The sequence below is a fragment of the Palaemon carinicauda genome, chromosome 10 (genome assembly GCF_036898095.1).
Source record: "Palaemon carinicauda isolate YSFRI2023 chromosome 10, ASM3689809v2, whole genome shotgun sequence".
NCBI classification, from domain to species: domain Eukaryota; kingdom Metazoa; phylum Arthropoda; class Malacostraca; order Decapoda; family Palaemonidae; genus Palaemon; species Palaemon carinicauda.
The window spans coordinates 19,522,939-19,549,151 of NC_090734.1; the positions used below are offsets into that span (position 1 = coordinate 19,522,939).

Sequence of the window (26,213 nt, forward strand, 5' to 3'; positions counted from 1 at the left end):
TTTTTTTTTTTTTTTTTTTTTTTTTTTTTTACAGTTACCGATCTAGTTCGTTTCTGTAATATAGCAACGGTGTGGGCTGTCTGGTTGAGTCCTGGGGATTCGGCTGTTGCTGCCTCCCCCCTTGTATTTTCGTCAGGGGCGTGTCTCCTTCTACTGGTAGTACTCCCGTGACGACGGACAGCTCTCCAGTTCATTTTAGAACTCTCAGGAGGCTTGCATCCTTGGGCGGGTAACTTTCCTTCCGAGGGAAGTTTTTCCTGTCCAGGCTTGAGTTTTCCCCTTTTGGGGATTCTTCTCTTGCCTTTTTCTCGTGCAACTATGCTCTTGGTGCTGAGCGGTCGCACCTGCAGTTTCGCTCAAGGGGCTGGGCAACTGCAGGAGCTCCTCTTCGGAGGATTGCTCCTTTTAGGTCACTGGCTGACCAGTCTCTTCCACGAAGTGTTTCTCTTTCGTTCGCGAGAAAGTACACTCATAGAGACTCCTCTTCGGAGGTTTCTCCTGTTGCTGTTGCTGTTGGCCTCCCTCGCCATAAGGCCCACCGTCCGCCTCGTCGTAAGGGCCTCTCATCTCCCTATAAGGGCGCCTTTTTGGATCTCCGTTTGCAGCCTACAAATCCTTTTTCTCGATCTTCCGCCTTGGTGCAGATGGACAGCAGTCTGATCTCGTCTTCCGACGGGCAACGGTCTTCCCGACGGACAGCGGTCTTCCGACGGACATCAGTCTCCCGGCGGACAACGATCCCTTCGGGGCAAAGGGTTGCCACCACGCGAGTTCTTCCCTTGCGTATCAGGGTTTCCCTGTGCGCCCTTCTGCTGTGTTCTCTCCTGCTCCTGCTCAGTGTGAGCACACAGGCGCTCTTCTGCTCATCAGCGCTCTCCTGTTCGTCAGCGCTTTCAAGATGATCATCCCTGCGGTTCCTGTTGATTCCTGTTACGCGCCCTGTGCGCCCACGTTCGCCCTTGCGATCTAGAACTTCGGTCCAGGTCGGGGTCAAGGACTCTTCTTCTTTGCGCAGGCTTCCACGCGTAGCCTTCTGCTCGTCAGCGATCATCAGCTCGCCAGCGATCATCAGCTCGCCCACGTGTGTTACAGCCGGCACGCCGACGTTCTCCAACACTTCTGAAGGAACATGGTTCGCCAGCTACTAGCTCACCTGCGGATGCTGATCGCCATCGCGCGACCGCCCACCTGCGGATGCTGATCGCCATCGCGCGACCGCCCACCTGCGGATGCTGATCGCCATCGCGCGACCGCCCACCTGCGGATGCTGATCGCCATCGCGCGACCGCCCACCTGCGGATGCTGATCGCCATCGCGCGACCGCCCACCTGCGGATGCTGATCGCCATCGCGCGACCGCCCACCTGCGGATGCTGATCGCCATCGCGCGACCGCCCACCTGCGGATGCTGATCGCCATCGGGCGACCGCCCACCTGCGGATGCTGATCGCCATCGCGCGACCGCCCACCTGCGGATGCTGATCGCCATCGGGCGACCGCCCACCTGCGGATGCTGATCGCCATCGCGCGACCGCCCACCTGCGGATGCTGATCGCCATCGGGCGACCGCCCACCTGCGGATGCTGATCGCCATCGGGCGACCGCCCACCTGCGGATGCTGATCGCCATCGGGCGACCCTGCGCATACTGCTCGCCAACGCACGATCGCTCACCTGCGCATACTGCTCGCCAACGCACGATCGCTCACCTGCGCATACTGCTCGCCAACGCACGATCGCTCACCTGCGCATACTGCTCGCCAACGCACGATCGCTCACCTGCGCATACTGCTCAACCATCGCGTCGGCATAACACAACGCGCCATCGCCAACCTGCGCGTTAGCGCTCACCAGCTCACCACCGATCGCTTGTTGATCCATATCGCCAGCGGTCCTCCTTGCCCACGCGACAGCGCATTTCCTCGCCATCGCGCTAACGCTTGCGTTCGCCGCCTCGGACTCGCTCTCATCCACCTGCCCAGCCTCACGACCGCTCGCCCGTGCAACCGCGCGACCGCTCGCCGTGCAACCGCTCGCCGTGCAACCGCACGACCACTCGCCTGCACGCCCACACACCCACACACCCACGTGCCTGCACGTCTACGCTCATGCTCTCCAATGTTCGTCCACGCGCGAACCAACGGTTTTTCCATCGCGCGGACGGATGGTGTTCCGTCGCGCGAACCTACAGTGTTTCCTCACACAAATGTCGGCTTATTTCTTGCAGTATCCATTGCTCGTCTATGGGTTATCGCTCGCCGACCACCAGGAATTCCCGTCACGCGAGCTCCAGGGCAATTGCGACCACGATTCCCAATTGGGTTTTCGCAGCATGACCAGCCTGGCGAGTTCTTCTGGAGCGTATTTCCAGAACACTGCCTCACTCCGTAAACACAGAGTATGGCACTTGCAAGAATAGGAGAAACTTAAGGGAGATCTGAGCAACACTCCTCTATTCCTGAACCTGGGTTAGCCCTTCCCCGTCATTCCCTGGAAGGATTTTTGGCGGGGGGGCTTTCCGTTCGAGATTTCTCCATCGGACAAGGGGTGACTGCTTACCTCTTCCTCTGGGAGCTTACCAGGTTCTTTCCCTATTCGGTTACGACCCGAGGTTTGGTTCAAGGAAGCTACAGGAAGAACAAGGGTACTTTCCTCCTCTCGAGCTTAGGCACCTTGGCCTTTCGTCGTTAAGTATCTAACTTGCGGACAAGCTCGATGTTGTACCATCTGGACGCGCTGACTGAGGGCTTCCTTCGGGTGTCTCATCTGTGGAGGTCGACGACCTCAGACACCCTTCCATCCTTGAGATGAGTTTGTTTGTGCCCAAGGACAGAGACTTAGACAGCTGCTGTGCGAAGTAAATCGACTTCCGGTTTCACTCCTCCAAGGCGCTTTCTTCCAGACTCTGCAGGGCTCCAGCGCCCTTTTCTTTCAACCACGTCGGCCTAAGTTATCGGCTACGACAACTGGGACAAGGTGTCCAATTGCAGTTTCCTCCTGTCAGGAACAGATGGCACGGGAGACTCCCCCAGGGGGGCATAGTCCTAAAAGGAGTTCACGAACTCTAGGATTGCAGGTTTTTCGCTGGGAGGATGCTTAAGGTTACTCATCCGAATGACAGCTTCCCGATGCCCATTCCCGCACAATCTCTGTGAGTAGCCAAGGATATCGCGCCTGCCGTCTCTGTCAGCGAATTCAGTGTCTCTGAACCTCTATGCCATAGCGTCAGCAGAGTTGCCCGGTTGGGCAGAATGATCCATACCTTAGGCGAAGGTCTTCCTTAGGATCATCGATGGCTTCTCCCCCGGCCCCCTCAGTCGATCCTTTCTTGTAAGGAAGGATCTGAGAGGGGATGTCCATAGTCGACCTCTCAGCCCTGATCAAATTTGTCAAACAAACTTCGGCCAGCGTAGACCAGCAGAATCGATCAGACTGGTAACGAGGTGACAGGACTCCTTAAACCCTGGATCGGAAGGACGGGTACTTTCAGTTTCCATTCCATCCATCTTCCAGGGTGCTCGTCGAATTCAGCCTAGACTGCAAGTATTCCTGCTTATGATGCAGTGTGGCTATCCCGCCGTGGCATAGCATGTTTGTTTCCCCAGAGAACTCTCCCTGCCTTCCTCTTGGCCGCTCAGGTGCAGGCTTCCGCCTCCTCTGCTGTTTGGAGGGCTGGTCAACTCCGGTAGGCTCGGGTTTCGACCTTCTTCAGCGCCGGGACAAGCTTCCGGATGCTTACCATGAGTGTGGGCTCATGGTATTTTGCTTGGAGCCTTCTCTTCCTCTGCCTCAACATCTGGAGTATCTGGCCATGATATTGAGTCAACCGCCTTACCACATTGGAAACCCCGCTTCTCATCCGTCCAGCGAGGTTAAGCAACGTCGGTACTTGGATGGGTGACCACCTGGGGACGCCAGATTCTGTTACCACATCCTCTGAGCCTTCCTTTCGGTTGACTGTGGCAAGACTGAGGAGAGTCGCAGTACCTGTTCTCAGTCAAGCAGAGCTTTCAGCCCTACCTTGGAACGTTTCCTAGTTCTTCTTTCCTCATTGACCCGTCTATAGTCCGAACGGTCGCCTCAGGATAAGTTCCATGTGGGGCGATCCAAGTTCCGGTGGCTTAAGGCAATGTTTAACCGGACTCCCTGGCCCTATGGGACCAGCGGAACTATTAGACCTGCAATGGGTGTTGACCTATGGAGCCTCTTGATGGTAGTGGATATTCTCGTCCTTTCCCCACATTCTTGATGCGGTTCTCGGACTCGTCAAAGGAAAGGTGGGGGGGGGCATGTTCCGGTCCAGGCCTATGGTCAAGACCTGAAGGATACCTCTCCATCATTCAGGCAGGCTTAGGGGCCTTAGTCTGGCCCCTCTTCAGATCCTACAGCTCCTGCCGAGTCGCCCCGTTGCGCGTCGACTTCATTCTAACCAGCAGGGGACGCATTTTCACACCTTCACATCTTGCAGTAGAGATACCGGGATGATTGAGATTCTCTCAATACCACCATCGGCTCTCTCATTCCAGGCAGGGGAATGTTTCTCTCAGACTATCCGAGCAGAGCCTCATAGAGTGTACCTGGGGGTCTTTGACCTTGGGTAACCAGCAAGTGCTGGTCTGGGGGACCTGATCGCGACAGCTTGGAACCTCAAGCTTCCGCTAGTCTTCCCCCCAGTCTCAGACCCCGAGACTCTGGCAAGATGCATTCCGGTGATGGTGGGACAACTTCGACGCCTGCGTCTTCCCTCCTTTTTGTATGCGGACAATGGGTCTCAACAAGACCAGGTTGTCTGTCAACCTTTCAATGGGAGAGCTCCACTGGGACTATGCGCAGAACGGTTTCTGGACCCTCTGCTTCCCCTGACGGAACTCCCGGGAGAGCTTCTCCCACAGCGCAGACTACTCAAGCAACCACACTGCGACATCTCTCCCGAACCGGGGCGTCGCTTCGGCTTCATGCCTGGAGACACTACGCTTCCTCCTCTAGAAGAGACAACCTGCTACAGTCGCGGTACGGAGGTCGCGTCATCTGCGATAGTCATCCACAGGGGTCTCCCAGGCAAAGTGAAGAGTCTAAGGTGGTTGGTGCCGTGGGAGATATACCTCTTCCCTTGAGGCCTCTTCTCCAGCAATAACGGTCTTATTGCCTTTCGGCGGGAGGAAACTCCTTTCCGCTCTCGGCAATGAAGCCTGTCGCTCAGCCTTTCACTGACCTTCAGGCTTAAAGGAATAACTTTTTCCTGCCCGCTGGATCTATCCTCGCTCATGCGAAGCTACGATCGTCCCTGCCCTAGTCGGAGGAAGACCTCCAACTTGGAGCATTGCTCGGACTTTTAGTCCTTTAAGAGATCTTCTCAAGACCCTTTTACGACAGGCCTCGGATTGTATTCCGCCTTGGGTCTTCTGCTCACTCTGGCCACGGCCAGTGTGTAAGCAATCTTCTTGGTCTCTTACTACTCCCCCCTTTCTAAGGAAGAGGGGAAGGCAACATTCAGGCTCGCTCCTGAGTTGTTGGCTAGACTCAGAATCTGAGGGTCCCGGCCCTTCGGTCCGATTCATTCAAGATTTCGAGTCTCCATTCTGTGTCTGATGTCCCAAGACCTTCTCTTTCTTGCCAGTAAGGAATCGAGAGGTTAGCGCTGGGAACAGCTGCAGTTTGTCCTCAGTTGCAGCCGATTTGGGAGCACAAGGAGGACATGGGGGGAGAGTCACCAGTATACCTCTTCAGCCCGGACTCAAGGACATTCATCTCGACCTGTCTTCAGACCCTCCCCCGTCACGTCGCCCTACAGCACGATGTTGGATACATCGCAACGTCCCTCGCCTTCGAGTAATACTACTCTGTGACGCAGGTGCTACAAGCTGGAGTCTGGAAGCGTCTAATGACCTTCGCAGCCCGCTTCCTGCAGGGCGTGACCCACAGGAGTCTCGATACGTTTTCTATCGCTCTGTGGTGGCTACACAACAGCTGGTCTAACCTCAGGCTCCTTTTTGGACAGGTAGCAAAAGGTTGAGGGCATTGTTATCCGGTTTTAGTCTGCATGAACGAAAGAAGTATGTCTGGCCCTTACTTCTTTCTTCATCATCCCCTCTACGGGGAAGCAGCATCCTGGTCTCAGCATAGCTGACCTCGAAACTCTGCAGGTAAACCATGCTTCCTTGTGTTCCGAGTATTGGGTCAATACTGTCGCGTCCCCCATACCCTGACGAGGTGGTATTGGGAACGTCCTAACCCAGAGTTCCTTCTGGAACTCCAGGTCAACTGCCTAGGACGGGTCACACTTCTTCCTTCACACACAAGCTTACGTAGGCCACATGGTTCCTTGCGGAGCAAGGAACTTGTGAGGTGCAGGGACTCCTTTTCTCGAGTGCGACTCACTCGGATTCTGAGTCCCCGGGTAAAGCCAAAGCCAGTATGGCTGGGGACTTTCCATCCTTCCTAAGGGATAAGTCACCCTTTGTAAATAGCGTGGTTTGTATTTCGGTTACGGAACAAATGACAAATTCGAAGATAATTTGTATTTTTCCTAACCATACAAACCTTAGCTATTTACACATATTTGCCCGCCAGCCCTGTCCCCCAAGACAAGTCCTACCTCTAAGTGAAAGTGAGTATTCACCTGTGTGTGAGGGGGAGGAGGGGTAGCTAGTTACCACTCCCCTACCCCCCCGCTAACTAGCGCGGGGGTAATACACCCTCGTTAAATTCTAATGGCTCGCCATTTCAGCTACGCTAAAAGTAATACCCTTTGTAAATAGCTAAGGTTTGTATGGTTAGGAAAAATACAAATTATCTTCGAATTTGTCATTTTGCTCTTGTTTTAATAGGGAGGAAATTTGAATTATGATTGTAAGAGGTACAGTGTATCTAGTTTTTATCCTGATAATAAACTTTCCATTCATGGTTGCATGTGGTATATTCAAGTAATGTACTTTCCCTTGTACATTACTGTAAAAGAAACAATTTGCAGACATACATTGTTAGTATCCTTATTCTAAGGATTATATCGATATAATTGTTTGCCCCTGTTAGCTTTCTTGTTGTTGTTGTATGCATCCCCATGAGAAGACAAGAAAATTGCTCAGAACTAGTTGTAAGAGGAAATGATGACAAATCTGCGAGGAAATCTTCCCCCCCCCCCTTTCATTTTCTCTTGAAAGTATTTGTGACTATCTCTCCCAATCTACAAGATGTTACTTGTGAAACAAGGATTTAGGACAAAATGTTGCTTAATGAATCCCTTAAATTCTATGTTTTTAGAAACTTGAATAAGATAGTCTAGTGGTCTTTGTTTTTAGAAACTTGAATGAGATAGTCTAGTGGAAGAGATTTTTTCTTTATCTTAAACTTTCTGTTCTTTAAGCTTGGGATAGTAATCCCAAGTTCCATTTGCAATTTGAGAACTCCTTGCTGGATAGCAATTTTCTCTTGCTACTTGGAGCAAGTGAATCGGTGTTTAATATAGAAGTGTCATCATTTTAAAATACCCAAGGGATGTTTATTCCATCAGTATTGGTAATGCTTTTTTAAAGCCTGGGAGTGTGTTCTTTCTGTAGTGTGAAATTCTCCAAGGAAATTTTTTTTTTACAATAGTACAGACCTCTGTTTTACTTGGATGCTAAAGTACTAATTAGTCTAGAAAAGTGGCTTTCCTGAAAAGAAAAAAGTTTGTGCACCTTTAGACATTCCTATGTAGCAGACATTATCAACCTAATTAGTTATTCTGAGTATTAAATCAGCAGTCAGAAATACAAATGGTAAAACATTTGTCATGAAATGTTGGGATGTATGTTAAGAAGCTTAAATGTTAGAACTAATTGTTTATAACCATGATGGGCAGCTCTGTAGGAGTCAGTTCGACTCATTGGGCTGGCGAGTATCAGTACCTTTAGTTATATAACCATGATGATTAATAGATTTGAAGAGTTGCTGGAATTTCATAATTTATCAAGCCAAGATAATGCATATCCTTATTTCATTTGGTATATCTTATAGCATCTTGACTTTGATTATGGTTTCCAGTCAAGTTATATACAATGTAGCCTTTCTTTCTTTAAACATCATCTTTTGCTGTTTACCATAATTTTGATAATCATAATGCACCCAAATTCTGTATTTCACTCTACCTGAAACATTGACCAAGGAACTTGGTGAATCTTATTGCTGTTATTGTATAGTAGTAGTTAAAATTGAAAAAAAAAAATCTATAAGAACGTTTTATTTACAGCTGTTTTACTGTGTTTGGCATCATACATTGCCTTACAGACAATGTGTCAGCAATCGAAACTATTACCAGAGATGTCATACAAGACTTTGTTGCGGAAAATGTCCGCTACCTAGAATTACGAACCACCCCGAAAGTCATTCCAGAAAAGATGACAAAGGAGCAGTATATTGAAACTGTGTTAAATGTTATGGTGTGAGTACAGAGATTGCTTTTTATCTTTAAAGGTGTTGTGAGCCTTTGATTCTTGGTAATTTTATTAAAAACATCACTTGCTGTAACTTTTTTCTTCAACGGGTTTCTTTAAAGGATAGAACATAATACTGTAGTTTCAATATTTGGGAAGGCTGTAGTTTTTTTTATAAAATACATTAGTACAAGAAATTTTCTGGACATTTAATGTTGCTGCTTAAACTTAAATATTTTTGCCTTATTGGTTTATAATGCCTATTTACTCTCTCTCTAATCAGTGAAGAAATGCAGCGTAGTGATATCATAGTGAGACTTCTCCTATCCATTGATCGTGCTCGTGGAGTCGGCGATGCGTGGGATACTCTGAAAATTGCAAAGAAATACAAGAATACAGTAAGATGAAAGTTACTAGTCATAAAATAATTTGCTTAATTTTTATCATTTTGTTTTGAAAATTGTGTATTTGTTCCGTAACTGGAATACAAACCACGCTATTTAATAGGGGTATTACTTTCGGCATAGCTGACCCTCTTAATGAGAGAATGCCTTGATGAAGTCATTGAGCTTCAGCACGGCATTTCATTCCCGTGCTGAATCTTGGTGACAGGCAAGAGGGCTCTCGAACTTCGGGAAATTGCTCCCCCAGTTCGAATCTAAATTTCTCTTTCATCTTTTTCATCATTTTCTTCTGCTTGATATTACTTCGACCTTCTCCTAATTTTATCAACTTTCTTTCATCTTGCTGTCCTATCTCTATGATTATTATTTTTCTTAGTTATATATATATGTAAATGTATGCATATATATATATATATATATATATATATATATATATATATATATATATATATATATATATATATATATATATATATATATATATATATATATATATATATATATATATATATTTATTTTATTTGTTCATTTATTTATTTATTTTTTCTATTTTATCTAAATGGCGTGGATATTTCCACATTCGTTATTACTGCCTGCTTAGATGAATGGGAGAAGGGATCACGGTTGGGAGGTATTCGCATTCAAAGCTATATATGAGAGTATTGGATGATCTCAGCCATCCCAAAGATGGTTTGGACCTTTTTGGCAGAACTACTCTCAAGGGTTGGGTCATTGGAATCCAGGGGGATCCAATCCTTGAGGTGGGACTCTTGGCTTTTGGCCGGAAGCCCATCATTACAGATATGGGGAGGATGATTCCATATTACCTTGGTCTCAGTCCTAATAGGTGGGTTTAGCTTACACCTGTGCCTCTATATCTGTTTTGATGCTATCCTTCGGGTAGGGTATGGAGTGGACCATCTGGGAAGTATACTCTCATTGTGCCGATAGTGGAGAATACAAATTTCCTTTCCAACGTATGATACTTTCCTATAATTCTCAAGCAGGTAAACCAACAAAACAACAACAAAAAACATGAAAATCTCACCCTTTAATATGGACCCTTCAAATACTGACTCCCCATCCCCTGGATTTGCTGACTCCCCCCCGGCACTGTTGACGACTTCTGCTACTGTAATTAAGGAAAATTCTGTTGACGACCTTCGAACTAAAAAGGACCACTCTACTGATGTTAAAAAATCTAGCAATTTGGGTAACACAGGGAAACTAAGATTCCTTCAGGTTTCCCAAATCCCATTAGAGACAAATTATGATGATATATATAGAGCATTTGAGTGCTGTGGATTGATAAAGGAAATAAGGATGAGACTTGGAGATGAAAAATGGGACTCTTGGATATCTTTTGAAAGTCATGATGAAGCGTTTAATGCCATAAGTAATATTAGTAGTAATAAAATCAACGAATTGAACATCATGTAAGCTCTTTGTGGTAAGGTCCCAAAGGAATTGGATGTGAACAAACCTGCTGATTGGTTTGAAAAAGATAGAAATGTACCCATGCCTTCACAGAGAAAACCCAAACCACCAATGTGGCTCTTAGCTGAACCTAAAGGGATAATAGGGAATTATTTTAAGATATGTACGTTTATCCAAAAAAAAGTAGGAACCATAGCACCTGGAGATATATCTCGTTTTGGGAAGAATAGTTATCTCATCCATGCCAAATCTTCAACTCGGTCTGCAATACTATCTAACTTACAGACAGGCATTGATGAAATTACATTGAAAATGAAACCTCATCTAAATTTTAGTTATGGAAGGGGAGTGGTCTTTAATAAGGACCTGTACCAATTTACAGAGGAGGAGATACTTTCTATGTGTCCATGAAATGTATGAAAAGTGCATAAGGTTCCTGGAACTTCAATGATTATATTTACTTTCCAGGATGCTGATGTACCTTTCCATATTTTTATTGAAAATGAAAGGATTAAAGTTCGGCCTTTCAAACAAAAGCCCCTGCAATGTTTTAATTGTTTTAGATTTGGACACCCATCCAAAGTTTGGAAAAATGTGTGGTATTTGCTCCAAAACTTATCATGGAGAATGTACACTTGAGGCCAGGTGTTCAAATTGCAATTTGAATCATAAATCAACTGATAGATGCAAACTGTAAAAGTTGGAGGAAGCTGCCCTAAACAAATCAAGTTTAGAACACATAAGTGTGGGATATGCAAAAAGACTGTTGAATAAATCAACCAGCTATGCAAAGGCCTTAAAATCAAAGGTAAATTTACCTCAGGAGACATCAACCCCACCTAGCACTGCCAGTAATCCTAAGAAAAGAAATACAACCTCTGATGATAAAGTACTGCATGACAAGGTAATCATATTGCCTTCTGAGGCTCTGCCACATTGTATTAAAAATGGGTCATTGCCCATTTCTGTACAGCCTTCGTCCCCTATTACCAACAATAGTACTAACCTCTCCCAGGCCATGTCCTTGCCTGATTGGATGGAGATGCCACCTGACACCAAGTTACCTGGTGCACCTGTATTGGGGAAGGTGCAAAAACCTGGTAGCTCAAAACCTACTAATCGGCAAAGAGAGAGACCTCCATCTCTCTCGCCCCCTTCCATAAGAAATATCAAAATCATGACGTCAAATAAATATGATGATTTGTCTGTTGATATTTCTGATCTGGAAGTCAATTTAAATAAATCGGAAATTCAAGTGGAGGTCCACCAACCTCCTCAACAATCAGATCAAAAAGACAAAAAGAAAATCATAAATGCTAAACCCAATCTATCAAGACCCTCTTTAATAAAACCACCTAAAAATAGTGTTAGATCAAAAACTACTATTGGGAAGACTCCATCCAAGGGGGTCTACCAAATTATAAACCATAGTTTTTTCCTCCATTTTGCAATGGAATTGTCAGGGTTTAAGGGCCAAATATGAAGAACTTAAGCTCCTTATTCATGAGCATTCCCCCATAATTATTTGTCTACAGGAGAGAAAACTTGATCATAATACCCCTTGTCCTCGCGAATATATTAGTTATAGGACACCATATGTTCACCAAGTGGGGAGCCATGGCGGAAGTCTCATATACGTTCGTCGAGATGTTCCCCAAGTTTCTCTGTCTATTCGTACACCTCTGCAGGCAGTGGTTGTACAGATTGACATAGGGCAAAAATATACAATTTGTTCTCTGTACTTGCCTCCAAATGATAACATTTTGTATGATAACTTAGTGGAGGTGATTCAACAACTCCCTCAACCTTTTCTTTTACTTGGAGATTTGAATGGTAGACATCCTTTGTGGGGTGATGTTTTAGCAAACACGAGGGGAAATATCATATCATCAATTGTGGAAAATGAAGATGTGGGACTCCTTAATACAGGAGAACCCACACACTTTCATGTCCAGACAGGTACCTTATCATGTATTGACCTATCAATCGTAAGCTCTAATTGCCTTCTCGACTTCGATTGGAGAACATTAGATGATTGGCATACTAGTGATCATGCACCAATCATTATAAACACCAACAATGGTCCACCTTTACAGGGATCGCCACGATGGAATCTTGACAAGGCGGACTGGGATAAATTTCGTGAGCTAAGCGAAATTGAGGGGGATGCAGGACAGGTTGAAAATATTGATGATGTCATAGACTTACTGAATGGATCCCTCCATACAGCAGGAGTCAATTCAATTCCCAAAACAACAGGGTTATTCAAACGACGACCAGTCCCGTGGTGGTCTTCAGAAATAACTGCCCTCCACAGAGCCATAAGATCATCTCTAACACGATTGCGTAGACGCAGAACTGATGAGAATTTAATTATGTACAAGAAATGTAGAGCACAGTTCCGTCGTACCATGAAAGAAGCAAGGCGCCAGTCATGGATGTCTTTTGTTTCCTCCATTAACAGTAGACCACCACCATCTTCTGTGTGGAGGAAAGTAAAAAAGATAGCTGGCAAATTCACCCCCAACCCACCACCTGTGTTGAAGGTGAATGGCCAGTATGTAACTGAAGCAAATGATGTTAACAATGCCCTGGCTAATCATTTTTCAAATGTATCCAGCAAGTGTGAAGGAGCCCCTGGTCACCAGTATAGGAGCACTGAAGAAAAGAAAATTTTAAATTTTGCAACAAGAAGGGAAGAGTCGTATAATTCTCCTTTCACTGAAAGAGAATTTGATTCCGCACTTGCTCATTGCAATGATACAGCCCCTGGACCCGATGGAATTCCATATGCAATGATTAAACATGTACTTTTCAATATTTAACTTAGCCGGTGATTATAATAGCTGCAACTCTGTTGCTCGACAGAAAACTCTAAGGTCGGTGCTAGACGTCAGTGCGCTGAATGTCTTTGTCAAAAGCAGACGTTCTCCATGGAGACCACAAAGTCGGTTCTAGCAGCGGTCAGAAGGGAAGACTGGATGGTCTCTTTAGACCTAAGGGACGCCTACTTCCACGTCCCCATCCACCCGGACTCCCAACCTTTTCTGAGATTCGTTTTCGAAAAGGTTGTCTACCAGTTTCAAGCCCTGTGCTTTGGCCTAAGCACAGCTCCTCTTGTGTTTACGAGGCTGATGAGGAATGTAGCCAAATTCCTTCATTTAGCGGACATCCGAGCCTCCCTCTATTTGGACGACTGGCTTCTCAGAGCTTCTTCCAGTCGTCGCTGTCTGAAGGATCTAAAGTGGACTCTAGATCTGACCAAGGAATTGGGTCTCCTTGTCAATATGGAAAAGTCACAAGTGGTCCCATCCCAAACTATTGTGTATTTAGGGATGGAGATTCACAGTCTAGCTTTTCGGGCTTTTCCGTCGGCCCCCAGAACAAACCAAGCCCAGTTATGCATCCAGAACATGCTGAAGAAGGAACGATGTTCAGTCAGGAAGTGGATGAGTCTGATAGGGACGCTATCATCCCTGGAACAGTTTGTGTCATTAGGAAGACTACACCTCCGTCCTCTTCAATATCACCTAGCATTTCACTGGAAAAAGGACAAGACGCTAGAAGCGGTCTCGATCCCCATTTCCGAGAAGATGAAGTCTTGCCTGACGTGGTGGAAGGCATTTCACTGAAAAAAGGACAAGACGCTAGAAGCGGTCTCGATCCCCATTTCCGAGAAGATGAAGTCTTGCCTGACGTGGTGGAAGGACAGTATCAGCCTCAGAGAGGGTCTGCCCCTGGCTGTTCAGACTCCCAACCACGTTCTCTTCTCGGACGCATCGGACGTAGGCTGGGGCGCGACATTAGACGGTCGGGAATGCTCGGGAATATGGAACTCGAGTCAAAGGACAATGCATATCAACTGCAAGGAGCTACTGGCAGTACATCTGGCCTTGAAAAGCTTCAGGTCTCTCCTTCAAGGCAAAGTGGGGGAGGTGAACTCGGACAACACCACGGCTTTGGCGTACATCTCCAAGCAAGGAGGGACCCACTCACTGACGTTGTACGAGATCGCAAGGGACCTGCTCACCTGGTCAAAAGGTCTAAACATATCGCTAGTAACGAGGTTCATCCAAGGCAACTTGAATGTCATGGCAGATTGTCTCAGTCGGAAGGGACAAGTAATTCCAACAGAATGGACCCTCCACAAGGATGTATGCAAGAGACTTTGGGCCACTTGGGGCCAGCTAACCATAGATCTCTTTGCAACCTCGATGACCAAGAGGCTCCCAATATATTGCTCACCAATCCCGGACCCAGCAGCAGTTCATATAGATGCCTTTCTCCTAGATTGGTCTCATCTAGATCTATATGCATTCCCACCGTTCAAGATTGTCAACAAGGTACTGCAGAAGTTCGCCTCTCACGAAGGGACAAGGTTGACGTTAGTTGCTCCCCTCTGGCCCGCGAGAGAATGGTTCACCGAGGTACTTCGATGGCTAGTAGAAGTTCCCAGAACTCTTCCTCTAAGGGTGGACCTTCTATGTCAGCCACATGTAAGGAAGGTACACCAAAGCCTCCATTCTCTTCGTCTGACTGCCTTCAGACTATCGAAAGACTCTCGAGAGCTAGAGGCTTTTCGAAGGAGGCAGCCAGGGCGATTGCTAGAGCATGGAGAACATCCACCCTTAGAGTCTACCAATCGAAGTGGGAAGTCTTCCGAAACTGGTGCAAGTCAGTATCTGTATCCTCGATCAGTACCTCTGTAACTCAAATAGCTGACTTCCTCTTATACCTGAGGAAAGAACGATCACTTTCAGCTCCCACTATCAAGGGTTACAGAAGCATGTTGGCATCAGTCTTCTGTCACAGAGGCCTAGATCTTTCCAACAATAAAGATCTACAGGACCTCCTTAAGTCTTTTGAGACCACGAAGGAGCGTCGTTTGGTTACACCTGGTTGGAATTTAGACGTGGTACTAAGATTCCTCATGTCAAACAGGTTCGAGCCGCTACATTCAGCCTCCCTGAAAGATCTCACCTTAAAGACTCTTTTCCTGGTATGCTTAGCCACAGCTAAAAGAGTCGGTGAGATTCATGCCTTCAGCAAGAACATCGGATTTTCGTCAGAAAAGGCTACATGTTCACTACAACTTGGTTTTCTAGCCAAAAACGAGCTACCTTCTCGACCTTGGCCGAAATCGTTCGATATTCCAAGCCTATCGAATATGGTTGGCAATGAACTAGAAAGAGTCTTATGCCCTGTGAGAGCTCTTAAGTTCTATTTAAAACTAACTAAACCTTTACGAGGCCTGTCTGAAGCTTTATGGTGTTCAGTTAAGAAACCATCTTTGCCTATGTCAAAGAATGCTTTATCCTATTTTATCAGACTGTTAATACGAGAGGCTCATTCCCATCCGAGTGAGGAAGACCAAGCTTTGCTGAAGGTAAGGACACATGAAGTTAGAGCTGTCGCAACTTCCGTGGCCTTTAAACAAAATAGATCTCTGCGAAGTATAATGGACGCAACCTATTGGAGAAGCAAGTCAGTGTTCGCGTCTTTTTATCTTAAGGATGTCCAGTCTCTTTACGAGGACTGCTACACACTGGGACCATTCGTAGCAGCGAGTGCAGTAGTGGGTGAGGGCTCAACCACTACAATTCCCTAATTCCATAACCTTTTAATCTTTCTCTTGAAATGTTTTTTATTGTTGTTTTTTGGGTTGTCCGGAAGGCTAAGAAGCCTTTCGCATCCTGGTTGATTTGGCGGGTGGTCAAAGTCATTTCTTGAGATCGCCTAGATTAGGGGTTTTGATGAGGTCCTGTTGTATGGGTTGCAACCCTTGATACTTCAGATCCTAGGGGTCGATCAGCATCCTAAGAGGATCGCGAGGCTCCGTAAGGAAGACGTACTTAAAAAGGCAGAGTAATTGTTCAAGTCGACTTCCTTACCAGGTACCTATTTATTTTGTTTTTGTTATTTTGATAACTTCTAAAATGAAATAAAAACTCTTAGCTCATAATGTAAACATATATTGCTGGTCTCTACCCACCCCCCTGGGTGTGAATCAGCTATTATAATCACCGGCTAAGTTAAATATTGAAAAATGTTATTTTGATTATAAAATAAATTTTTGAATATACTTACCCGGTGATTATAAATTAAAGGACCCTCCCTTCCTCCCCAATAGAGACGCAGTGGAACGAGGAGAAAATTGAGTCTTTGTTTACATTGAGTACTGGGTATCTGGACGACAGATGGCGCTGTTGGGCACACCCGCAACCTGTGTAGCGATCGCTGGCGAGTTTTACCTTAGAGTTTTCTGTCGAGCAACAGAGTTGCAGCTATTATAATCACCGGGTAAGTATATTCAAAAATTTATTTTATAATCAAAATAACATATTTTAATACAAAGCTATTTATTTTAAGCATTATTAATAGAATATGGCATGATCTTAGTTATCCAAGTGTTTGGGAACTAGCCATTATTTTCTCTTCTCCCTCCTACCCGCCACTCACACCACGTCGCCACTCTCCTGGGTAGTTCGTTAGCCCTATGATATTTGCCATGTTTAATTCCTATGGTTTAACTGTTATTGTAGTTAACATTCCTTTAATGTTTAGATATGCTTAGACATGTAAGGTTTGATGCCTTTTGCGATTCGACACTCTGTTGATTCCTTGTCGTCATAATTATTTAGCCTTAAGTTCCCTGTGTCATTTGGCTAGTTGGTAATTGGACGTTTACTTACATTATTATATTACAGTGAACTCTCGTTTATCGCGGTAGATAGGTTCCAGACGCGGGCGCGATAGGTGAAAATCCGCGAAGTAGTGACATCATATTTACCTATTTATTTAACATGTATATTCGGACTTTTAAAACCTTCCCTTGTACGTAGTACTGTTAACAAACCACCCTTTAATGTACAGAACACTTAATGCATGTACTACAGCACCCTAAACTAAAACAGGCACAAATATTAAAGGCGATTTTATATCATGCGTTTCCTAAACACCTAAAAAGCACGATAAAAAATGGCAACCAATGTTTTGTTTACGTTCATCTCTGATCATAATGAAGAAACAAACTCATTTAGTGTACAGTACACATATATGTATAGGTTAGTTTTTGCATCGATTATATTGATTATACAGTACTGTATGTTGATTTGTTTATTACCAATGTTTTAGTTTACGTATTTTTCTTAGGACTTCCAAATGAAATGTTTTTCTTTATGACGCCGCCTGAAACGACTGCGTGTACGCTCAGTAAACAACCACGCTCAGAACAAACAAGGCATTTAGCGCGCATGATGATAGTGATAAATAATTATACAGTACATACAGTATTTACAGTAAAAGCAATTACAAAATATGTTACCTTACAAATATAAATTATACAGTATTGTACGTAGCAAAGCAGGAAAACAATTTACGAGAGAGAGAGAGAGAGAGAGAGAGAGAGAGAGAGAGAGAGAGAGAGAGAGAGAGAGAGAGAGAGAGAGAGAGAGAGTTAGAGAGAGAGAGAGAGTTAGAGAGAGAGAGAGAGAGAGTTAGAGAGTTTTAGAGTTTTAGAGAGTTAGAGAGTTAAGAGAGTTAGAGTTAGTTTTACGTACGTAAATGTAAATTTTAAACAAAAAAAATATGATAGGTTACAACATGTAGACTTTTAAAACCTTCCCTTTAACTTAATGCATACAGTACGTACAGTACTAAACTATAAAACAGGCACAAATACAGTTTTAGAATGTACAGTAAGAATATTAAAGTAAAAAATAAAGATTGTTACTGTACTCGCCACGAAAGAAGTTGAAGAAAAACTTGAATGGTGATGGCGATGAATTTGCTGCACAGTAGAAATGATGATGATGAAGCTGATGATGTGTTCTACTGTGCAGCCAATGATAGTATTTTACGTCTCTTCAGACGGAGGTGTCTTTTCCTGGGTCACCTCTTCAACTTCTTCCTGGGAAACTTCAATTTCTTCCGAAGGCGTACTAGCAGGAGGAACTGGCTCTTTTTTGCGAGGCTGGAAGAACATTGTGATCGGAAGTTGTTGCCGCTGCTTCTTTTTTTGATCCAAGAGCATTTTGTAGGGAGTCATTATGTCATCAACCTTGTTGCAGAATTGCATTGAGCGAACCATATCCTCGTCCCACTCTTGCAACATTTCTTTCAACTCCTTCGCATGGTTGCAGGCCTTGGCAAGCCGTTCTAATGTTAAGCCCGTTTCTTCGACATTTTCTTGGGTCTCTTCCTGGGTATCACTCTCTTCCTCACTTGCCGATTTCGTCAGGTCTTCGAGGTCTGCGTCAGTTAGGGGCTGGGAATGGCAGTCCAACAACTCGTCGACGTCTTCAGTCGTCATGTCGCCAAACCCGTCACCTCCAATTATGGCAGCCAACTGCACAGATTTCCGTATTGCAGAGTGTTGGATTTCCGACGGAGTAAATCCCTTGTCGTCGTAAACAATATCGGGCCACAACTTCTTCCAGCTTGCATTCACGGTTGCAGGTTTCATCTCTTGAAGTGCCTTCTGAATATTCTGCAGGCACGTGGCTATGGTGTACTGCCGCCAGTACGCCTTCAAGTTAAAATCTTCATCCTCGTCATCTTTGGCAGCATCCACACACGCAACGAGGTCCGCCAAGGTATTCTTCGTGTAGAGGGCCTTGAACGCCCTGATAACCCCCTGGTCCATCGGTTGAATTAATGACGTGGTGTTGGGTGGCAGGAACTCAACCTGAATGCCCTCATGCGACAGGTCAGTTGCGTGTCCACCAGCGTTATCCATAAGGAGAAGGATCTTGAATGGCAAGCCCTTCTCTAAGAGATATTTGCTGACTTGCGGGATAAAACACTGATGGAACCAGTTGGAGGTCAGCATCTTCGTAATCCATGCTTTTTGATTATGCATCCAGTACACGGGAAGGAGATTCTTATTTTTATTTTTCAAAGCGCGAGGATTTTTCGACTTATAAATAAGCCCCGGCTTTAACAAAAATCCAGCAGCATTGCCACACATCACGAGGGTAACGCGATCCTTGAATGCTTTAAAACCAGAGGCTTTGGCTTCCTCTTTGAACAGGAAAGTTCGCGACAGCATTCTCTTCCAAAACAAGCCAGTCTCATCCATATTAAAGACTTGTTCCGGCTTGTATCCACCTTCGGCGATAATATTCTTGAACGTCTGGTTCACGTAAGTTTCAGCAGCGGCAGTGTCAGCGGAAGCAGACTCCCCATGCAGGGAAACGCTTTTCAGGGCGAAGCGTTTCTGAAACTTCGCGAACCATCCTTTGCTTGCGGAAAAACTTTTCTGAGGCTGGGAATCAGTGGATGTCCCTGGTTGAGGATCATCTGCATCATCATCATCTTCAGCATGGTTGCCGTCGTCGTCTTTAGGTTCCTTTGCAGCAAAATTCTCATATAAGCTCAAAGCCTTTGTTTGGATGGTATTCGTATCCAACGCTATGTTCTTCTTCCGGCAGTCGGCAATCCACACAGCTAAAGCACCTTCCATGCGTACGATCGTTTTATTACGCGTTGTAACGACTCGCTTCGCTGATCTGCTAAAGGTGATTGCAGCCGTCTTTCTAATGTTCGCCTCGTCCTTCTTGATATAGCGAACAGTAGATTCGTTGATGCCAAAATGGCGGCCGGCGGCCGCGTAACTTCTACCATCTTTTAACATGTCGAGAAGCGTAACCTTCTCAGCTATCGTCATCATCCTTCGGTGGCGTTTAGGCTCACTACCAGCCTTAAGAGAAGCAGAACGCTTGGGAGCCATTACAGTAGGATTTACAGTAACAAAAAGTTCAACTTAAAAAAGTCGCACACAGCACAGATTCACACACTTAAGAATGACTACTCAGCGATACGCGGTAACGTCGAGTGGACGATCCAGCCCCGCGAGAACTTTGATGCTGCGGGTAGGAGATGCGGGCAAAACACTAATCACAGGCTAGATAACAAAACTTGAGTTCTGATTCGTCATCTATCAGCGCTTGAACCAATCACAACCCGTCTTACAGTACTATGATGCGTTGGTTACCTACTCATAGAAGATGCCCCGCACATACCGAACGTACGTAGATTAAGTACAATACCGTAATAATAATAAATAATGATAATAATACTGTACAGTAATAATAATAATAATAATGATAATAATAATAACAATAATAATTTTATTAACAACAACAACAATAATAATAATAATAACAATAATAATAATACAGCTTTACGTACGCTATTTTACGCCTCTCTCTCTCTCTCTCTCTCTCTCTCTCTCTCTCTCTCTCTCTCTCTCTCTCTCTCTCTCTCTCTCTCTCTCTCTCTCTCTCGTACGCTTATTCGAAATGTGATTTTTGCAACAAAGAATATTATTGGATGCAGTACTGTACTACGTACGTATACATACAAAAGATTCATGGAAAAGAAGCACATCCATTACAGTACACACCATTCTAATATGGTATGACTGCATCTGATTTGCGTTTCATGTTCGATTTAATTTTACTACGTACTGTATACAGTACTGAATTATCGTATGATCACATTCTCTTTTCGTGTTTTATTTCTTTCTGTGCTGAATTATATATCATATGTAATGCAATGAACAATCAGTAAGAACAGATATTACTAATTACAGTATTAATGGAATTACAGGTAACAAAATATCGTATTTGGTTGTCTTCAGATTTCGCGGTATTTTCGAATTTTCCGGAAAATCCGCGATATGTATATATATATGGGTTATGGGAAAACCCCGCCAAGTGGTGAATCCGCGATTGTCGAACCGCGAAGTAGCGAGGGTTCACTGTATATTATTGTCGTACATGGTGATTGTATTCTCCTCATTATGTTATTACTTTATTGGGCTTGGAAGGCATTCTCTGGTACATTTTCACCGGTCGTCACAGGTCGACCCAGAAAAGGGATTTTGACGCAGGAAAAATCTATACCTGGGGAGAGACCTGTGACGCCCGGTGAAACCCTTCCCGGTTATTTTTGTACGCACCCACCCTTTCCTTGCCAAGCCATATGTTCTTGCAGAAGGATGACCTAGAAGGCGTTCGTGTGGGTGACGTGGCGTGGTCAAAGTGTGGTTTCTGGGGTCTTTGTTACGGCCCTTCCCTTTGATGGAGGAGTTATCTAAATGGAAGACAGCCTGTGAATAGTGGTTTTCACACGCCCCTGATGTATACACGACACTCGCGAAGTGCACGCGCGAGGGTAGTAACCTCTGCATTCCATGCTTTTAATTTTCTCTGGTATATTTGGAAGATTTATATCAGAAAAAGTAGAAAGAAGGACTTTTTCACCGGGCGTCACAGGTCTCTCCCCAGAAATAGATTTTTCCTGCGTCAAAATCCCTTTATTTTAGCCTTTTTAAAACCCGGTAAAGACAAGTTTTTAGCAGCAAACTATCGTCTTATTGCATTGACATCTTGTTTATGTAAAATCATGGAGAAGATGGTCAATGCAAGGCTGATGTGGTACCTTGAAAAGAAAGGTATTTTATCATCGATTCAATGTGGATTCCGAAAAATGCACTCAACGACTGATGTGTTGATACGACTCGAGTCTTCTATTTGTGAAGCCTTTGCTTCCAAACAGCACCATGTTACAGTATTTTTTGACCTTGAAAAGGTATATGATACCACATGGAGATATGGTATACTTAAAACCATTCATGAATTGGGATTGAGAGTAAAGCTGCCACTATTTATTCTGACATTTCTTTCACGTAGAGTTTTTCAAGTGAGAGTTAGGGAAACTATCAGAGAGTAAGTGCCAGGAAGGAGGAGTTCCTCAGGGTAGTGTGCAGAGTGTAACCCTTTTTGCACTAGCAATTAATGGGATATCCTCAGCCATTCCCCAGGATGTTCTCTCAAAATTTTTTGTGGATGATCTCTCAATATCATTTGCTGGCACTAGAATGGCAATGGTTGAGAGAAAAATCCATCTCTCTATTGATAAAATTATTCAGTGGGCTGACATGAATGGATTTAGGTTCTCGACAAGTAAAACTACCATTGTCCATTTTTGTCGTATCCGGGGAGTACATCCAGACCCGGATATATACATTAAAGGTCAACGGATACCATGTGCAAGAGAAGCTAAATTTTTAGGTTTGATATTTGATTGTAGGCTTACATGGGTTTCTCACTTAAAAGTGTTAAAAGCTAAATGTTTTGAAGCTCTGAATATCTTAAAGTATTGTCCCATACATCATGGGGGGCAGACCGCAATACTATTTTAAAATTATATAAGGCCTTGATTTTTTCCAAAATTAGTTATGGTTGTGAAATATATTCTTCAGCCACCCCAAGCCAGTTGAAAATATTAGACTCGATACATCATGCAGGTATTAGATTGTCTACTGGAGCTTTTAAAACCTTGCCTATCCCAAGTCTCCTTTGCTGATGCTGGAGAGTTACCTCTAGACCTTTACCGAATGTCTTCCATTATTCAGTATTGGTTTAGATTGCAAAGACTCCCTAACTCTCTAGCCTTTCAGACTGCAAGCCTTGTAAGACACGCATCATACTTTGAGTTGCACCCAAAATATCCTCAACCTTATGGCTTTCGGGTGAAACGATTATTAAATGGTCTGGATATAATTAGAAATAAGGTACTTCCATTCAAGGTATCATCAACGCCTCCATGGAAGTTACCAGAGATATCTTTTTGTAAATATTTTATTGGAGATAAGAAGAATATGTCAGACGTAGAAGCCAGGTCTCTTTTTAATGAACATGTAAGAACATAGAGGATCAACTTTTATCTATACTGATGGCTCCAAATCTGATGCTGACATTGGATTTGGAGTACCTAGTAATGGTTTTAATTGTAGAGGTGCACTTCCTCTGACCGCTTCCATATTTACTGCCGAACTGTATGGCATATTAACCTCTATTGAGAAAATAGCGTTGGAGAAGGAGGGTAATTTTACAATTTTTAGTGATGCAAGGAGTGTCCTTCAAGCTATAGAAGTTTTTAATTCTAATAACCCTCTAGTTTTAAAGATTTTAGAATGGCTTTTTATTATTGGACGGAGAGGTATAACAGTTCAATTTTGTTGGGTTCCAGCACATGTAGGTGTGTCTGGGAATGAGAAGGCAGATTCACTGGCTAAGAAGGCTGCATCCGAGTTGCTGCCAAGAAGGTATCCCATTCTCTGTAATGATTTCTTACCTGACATCTAGAAATTGGTTTGCAATAAATGGCAACAGCAATGGGATAGCCTAGATGGGAATAAAATGCGAGAGGTAACAAATGTCATATCTCCTTGGAGGTATGATATGATGCCCCGAAAATGGGAGAAGTCTCTTTGTCATCTCCGTATTGGTCACACTCGGTTGACACAGGAGTTTCTGCTGAAGGGCCAACACCAACCGTATTGTGACGACTGTTTAGTACCTCTAACAGTGAGGCATTTGTTGACCGAATGCCCCAATTATAACAACTTAAGGAATAGATATTTGTTTGAGGCTCGAGGTGAGGGTGGCAGGTTCATCCTTGCTAAGATTCTTGGAAATGTGTCCTACCATGCAAGTGGCATTTTTAGATTTATTTCAGAAGCAGGTCTTCTGGAAAATATTTAACTTTTGACATTCAATTTTTATGATTTTAATTGAATACTCTTTAATTTTTTATTTTATTTAATTTTTTATTTTTGTATACATAAATTAAATGTTTCCGGCATCAATGACCTTAGATGTCAGGATGCCAGAAAACTTTAAATAATTCATTCATTCGAGGTGAGGGTGGCAGGTTCATCCTTGCCAAGATTCTTGGAAATGATGTGTCCTACTATGGAAGTGGCGTTTTTAGATTCATTTCAGAAGCAGGTCTTCTGAAAACTATTTAACTTTTATGACATTCAACTTTTATGATTTCAATTGAATACGCTTTTATTTTTTTTTATTTTATTTTTTATTTTTGTATACATAAATTAAATGTTACCGGCATCAATGACCTTAGATGTCAGGATGCCTGAGAACTTTAAATCAATCAATCAATCAATCTCCGTAGCTGAAATGACGAGCCATTAAAATTTAACAAGGGTTTACTACCCACATTACTAGTTAGCGGGGGTAGGGGAGGGTAGTTTGCTACCTCCCCCCTCACACACACCTGTGCTTGAGCTCACTTATCTCTCGCCTCGGATGGTAGTCGGACGTGTCCATTTTCATCCTCGCCGCTCATTGGCAGCAATTAATGCTTTTTTGCTTTCTCTTCTTGACAGGTTTGTGTGTGAAGTTGGCCTCTGCTATTATGCGCACCTGCCCTGGATTACCCGACCGCCCCTGCGGAACATTCATGTTAGCGGTCGAGACAGACCCTCACACCCTTTGCCCTTATTGTAGAGGTCGACAGTGTGATAGTGATAATAAGTGTGGTGAGTGTAGGGAGTGGTCTACCTCCCAGTGGGAGAGGTTTTCTCGGCGACGTAAGAAGTCCAGACGGGGTATTTCTCCTTCGAAGGTTTCTTTGAAAGGAGAAAAACCCAAGGACTCTTCTCCCGTTGCTCAAACCTCCTCCGAAGCTCCCACTCGGTCAGTCTCTTTCGTGAGACCGTCGAGTGGTAGTGTCGACCGTTGTACTGTTTTCCAAGCTCGGGGTTTGAGAGATGGCGTTGCCTCCCCTAGCGAGGCAGCTCCACCTATCCCCCCGGGGGATGTGTCACTACCCCATCTTTTGCAGCTTTGGTCTTCCTTGGGGCTTGAGGGTTCGCCCTCCAAGGAAGCCTTACTTGACTACATCCGATTGGGTGCCGCTGTCAAGCAATCGCCGACTCCGGCAGAGGTTGATCCTCTGTCGATTGTCGACGTTGTGGTGTCAGAGGTATCCAATGCGGTATCTCCTAATACCTCTGCCTCTTCAAATCCCGCAGTAGCTGAAGGCTTAGTTTCTCCCGTTCCTGTTCAACCAACGAGGGAGAAACTAAGTCCAACACTCTCTCCTGCTAGTGTTTCTCCCCCTCGGAGGAGTTCACTTACAGAGACTCCTCTTCGGAGGACTGCAGAAGGTCAGCTTGCTGATCCAACGGCCCCCAGAGGGTGTATCCGTCGCAAGGCTTGCCTTCCTATTTGCCAGAGAGGCCTTCCTTTACCTGCGGTGAGGAGGCTCCTCTTTGGTTCTACATCTTCGTTGCAGTCCACCGCAGAGGAGACTCTTCAGCGATCACAGACTGCTCCTGCTATGGTCCTGGACCTCTCGGCGGATCGTTCGCGATCCCCTAAGGTGGAAGGTCGTCCTTTCAAAGGACAAGTCGACCTTCCACCCGTCAGACCTGCCACACCGTTCCTGAGAGCTGATGCTCGCTACCCGCCGACGTATCCTGACCTTCACGCTCGTCAAGCATCTAACCCTAATACGGGGCATCAAGGGCGTATGCGCCATCGCGCGCATACTTCCCTCACGCGCTATGCTAAAAATAAGCATACGCGCCCATGTTCTCCTGCGCGCCAGGCTTTGCCTGAGCTAGCGCACCCACACCCAGCTACGCGCCATCAACCTCCTGCGCGTCGGCGCTCTCCCGCGTGCCAGCACCCACGCGCAGCATTCATCTCTCCTGCGCGCCCACAATCTTCGGATCTGGGCGCTGTTGGGAAGTAGACAGTGACTTCTCCAACGCGCCAACAGCTGTCTCCAGCTCGCCATCGCGCCGACATGCGCCCACGAGGATATGCGCCCCGCGCGCCTACACCCATCCTCTCCTGCAGTTGTGCGCCACCATGCTGACACGCGCCCACGTGCACAGGCTTCAACTGCGCGGCCGCGCACCAGAGATCTCTCCTGCGCGCGCTTGCCCTACGACTTCTGCTGGAGCACACGAACCCTCGCCCGCTCGCTCAACGCCCTGATCCTGTGCGCCCACAGTCTCCGCGCGCGCTCCTACGGGCCATCAATCTCCTGCTCGCAATGGCCCGCCCGCCCGCCCGCATCACGCAAGCACCATTACACGCCCCCGCGTGAGCGTCAATACCCTTTCGCGCGCGAGGCTATTGG

The 26,213-nt window shown here is 45.2% G+C and overlaps 1 protein-coding gene across 3 annotated transcripts in view; it reads left to right on the forward strand.

Moving 5' to 3' along the window:
• The window catches only part of Ada (adenosine deaminase-like protein), a 94,451-nt gene that overhangs the window by 15,808 nt on the left and 52,430 nt on the right, over positions 1-26,213 (forward strand). For all 3 annotated transcript variants that reach the window (XM_068381527.1, XM_068381529.1, XM_068381528.1), the window contains exons 4-5: positions 8,226-8,417; positions 8,693-8,807. In XM_068381527.1, coding sequence (XP_068237628.1) covers positions 8,226-8,417; positions 8,693-8,807 — 307 coding nt within the window. The remainder of the gene's footprint in view (positions 1-8,225; positions 8,418-8,692; positions 8,808-26,213) is intronic.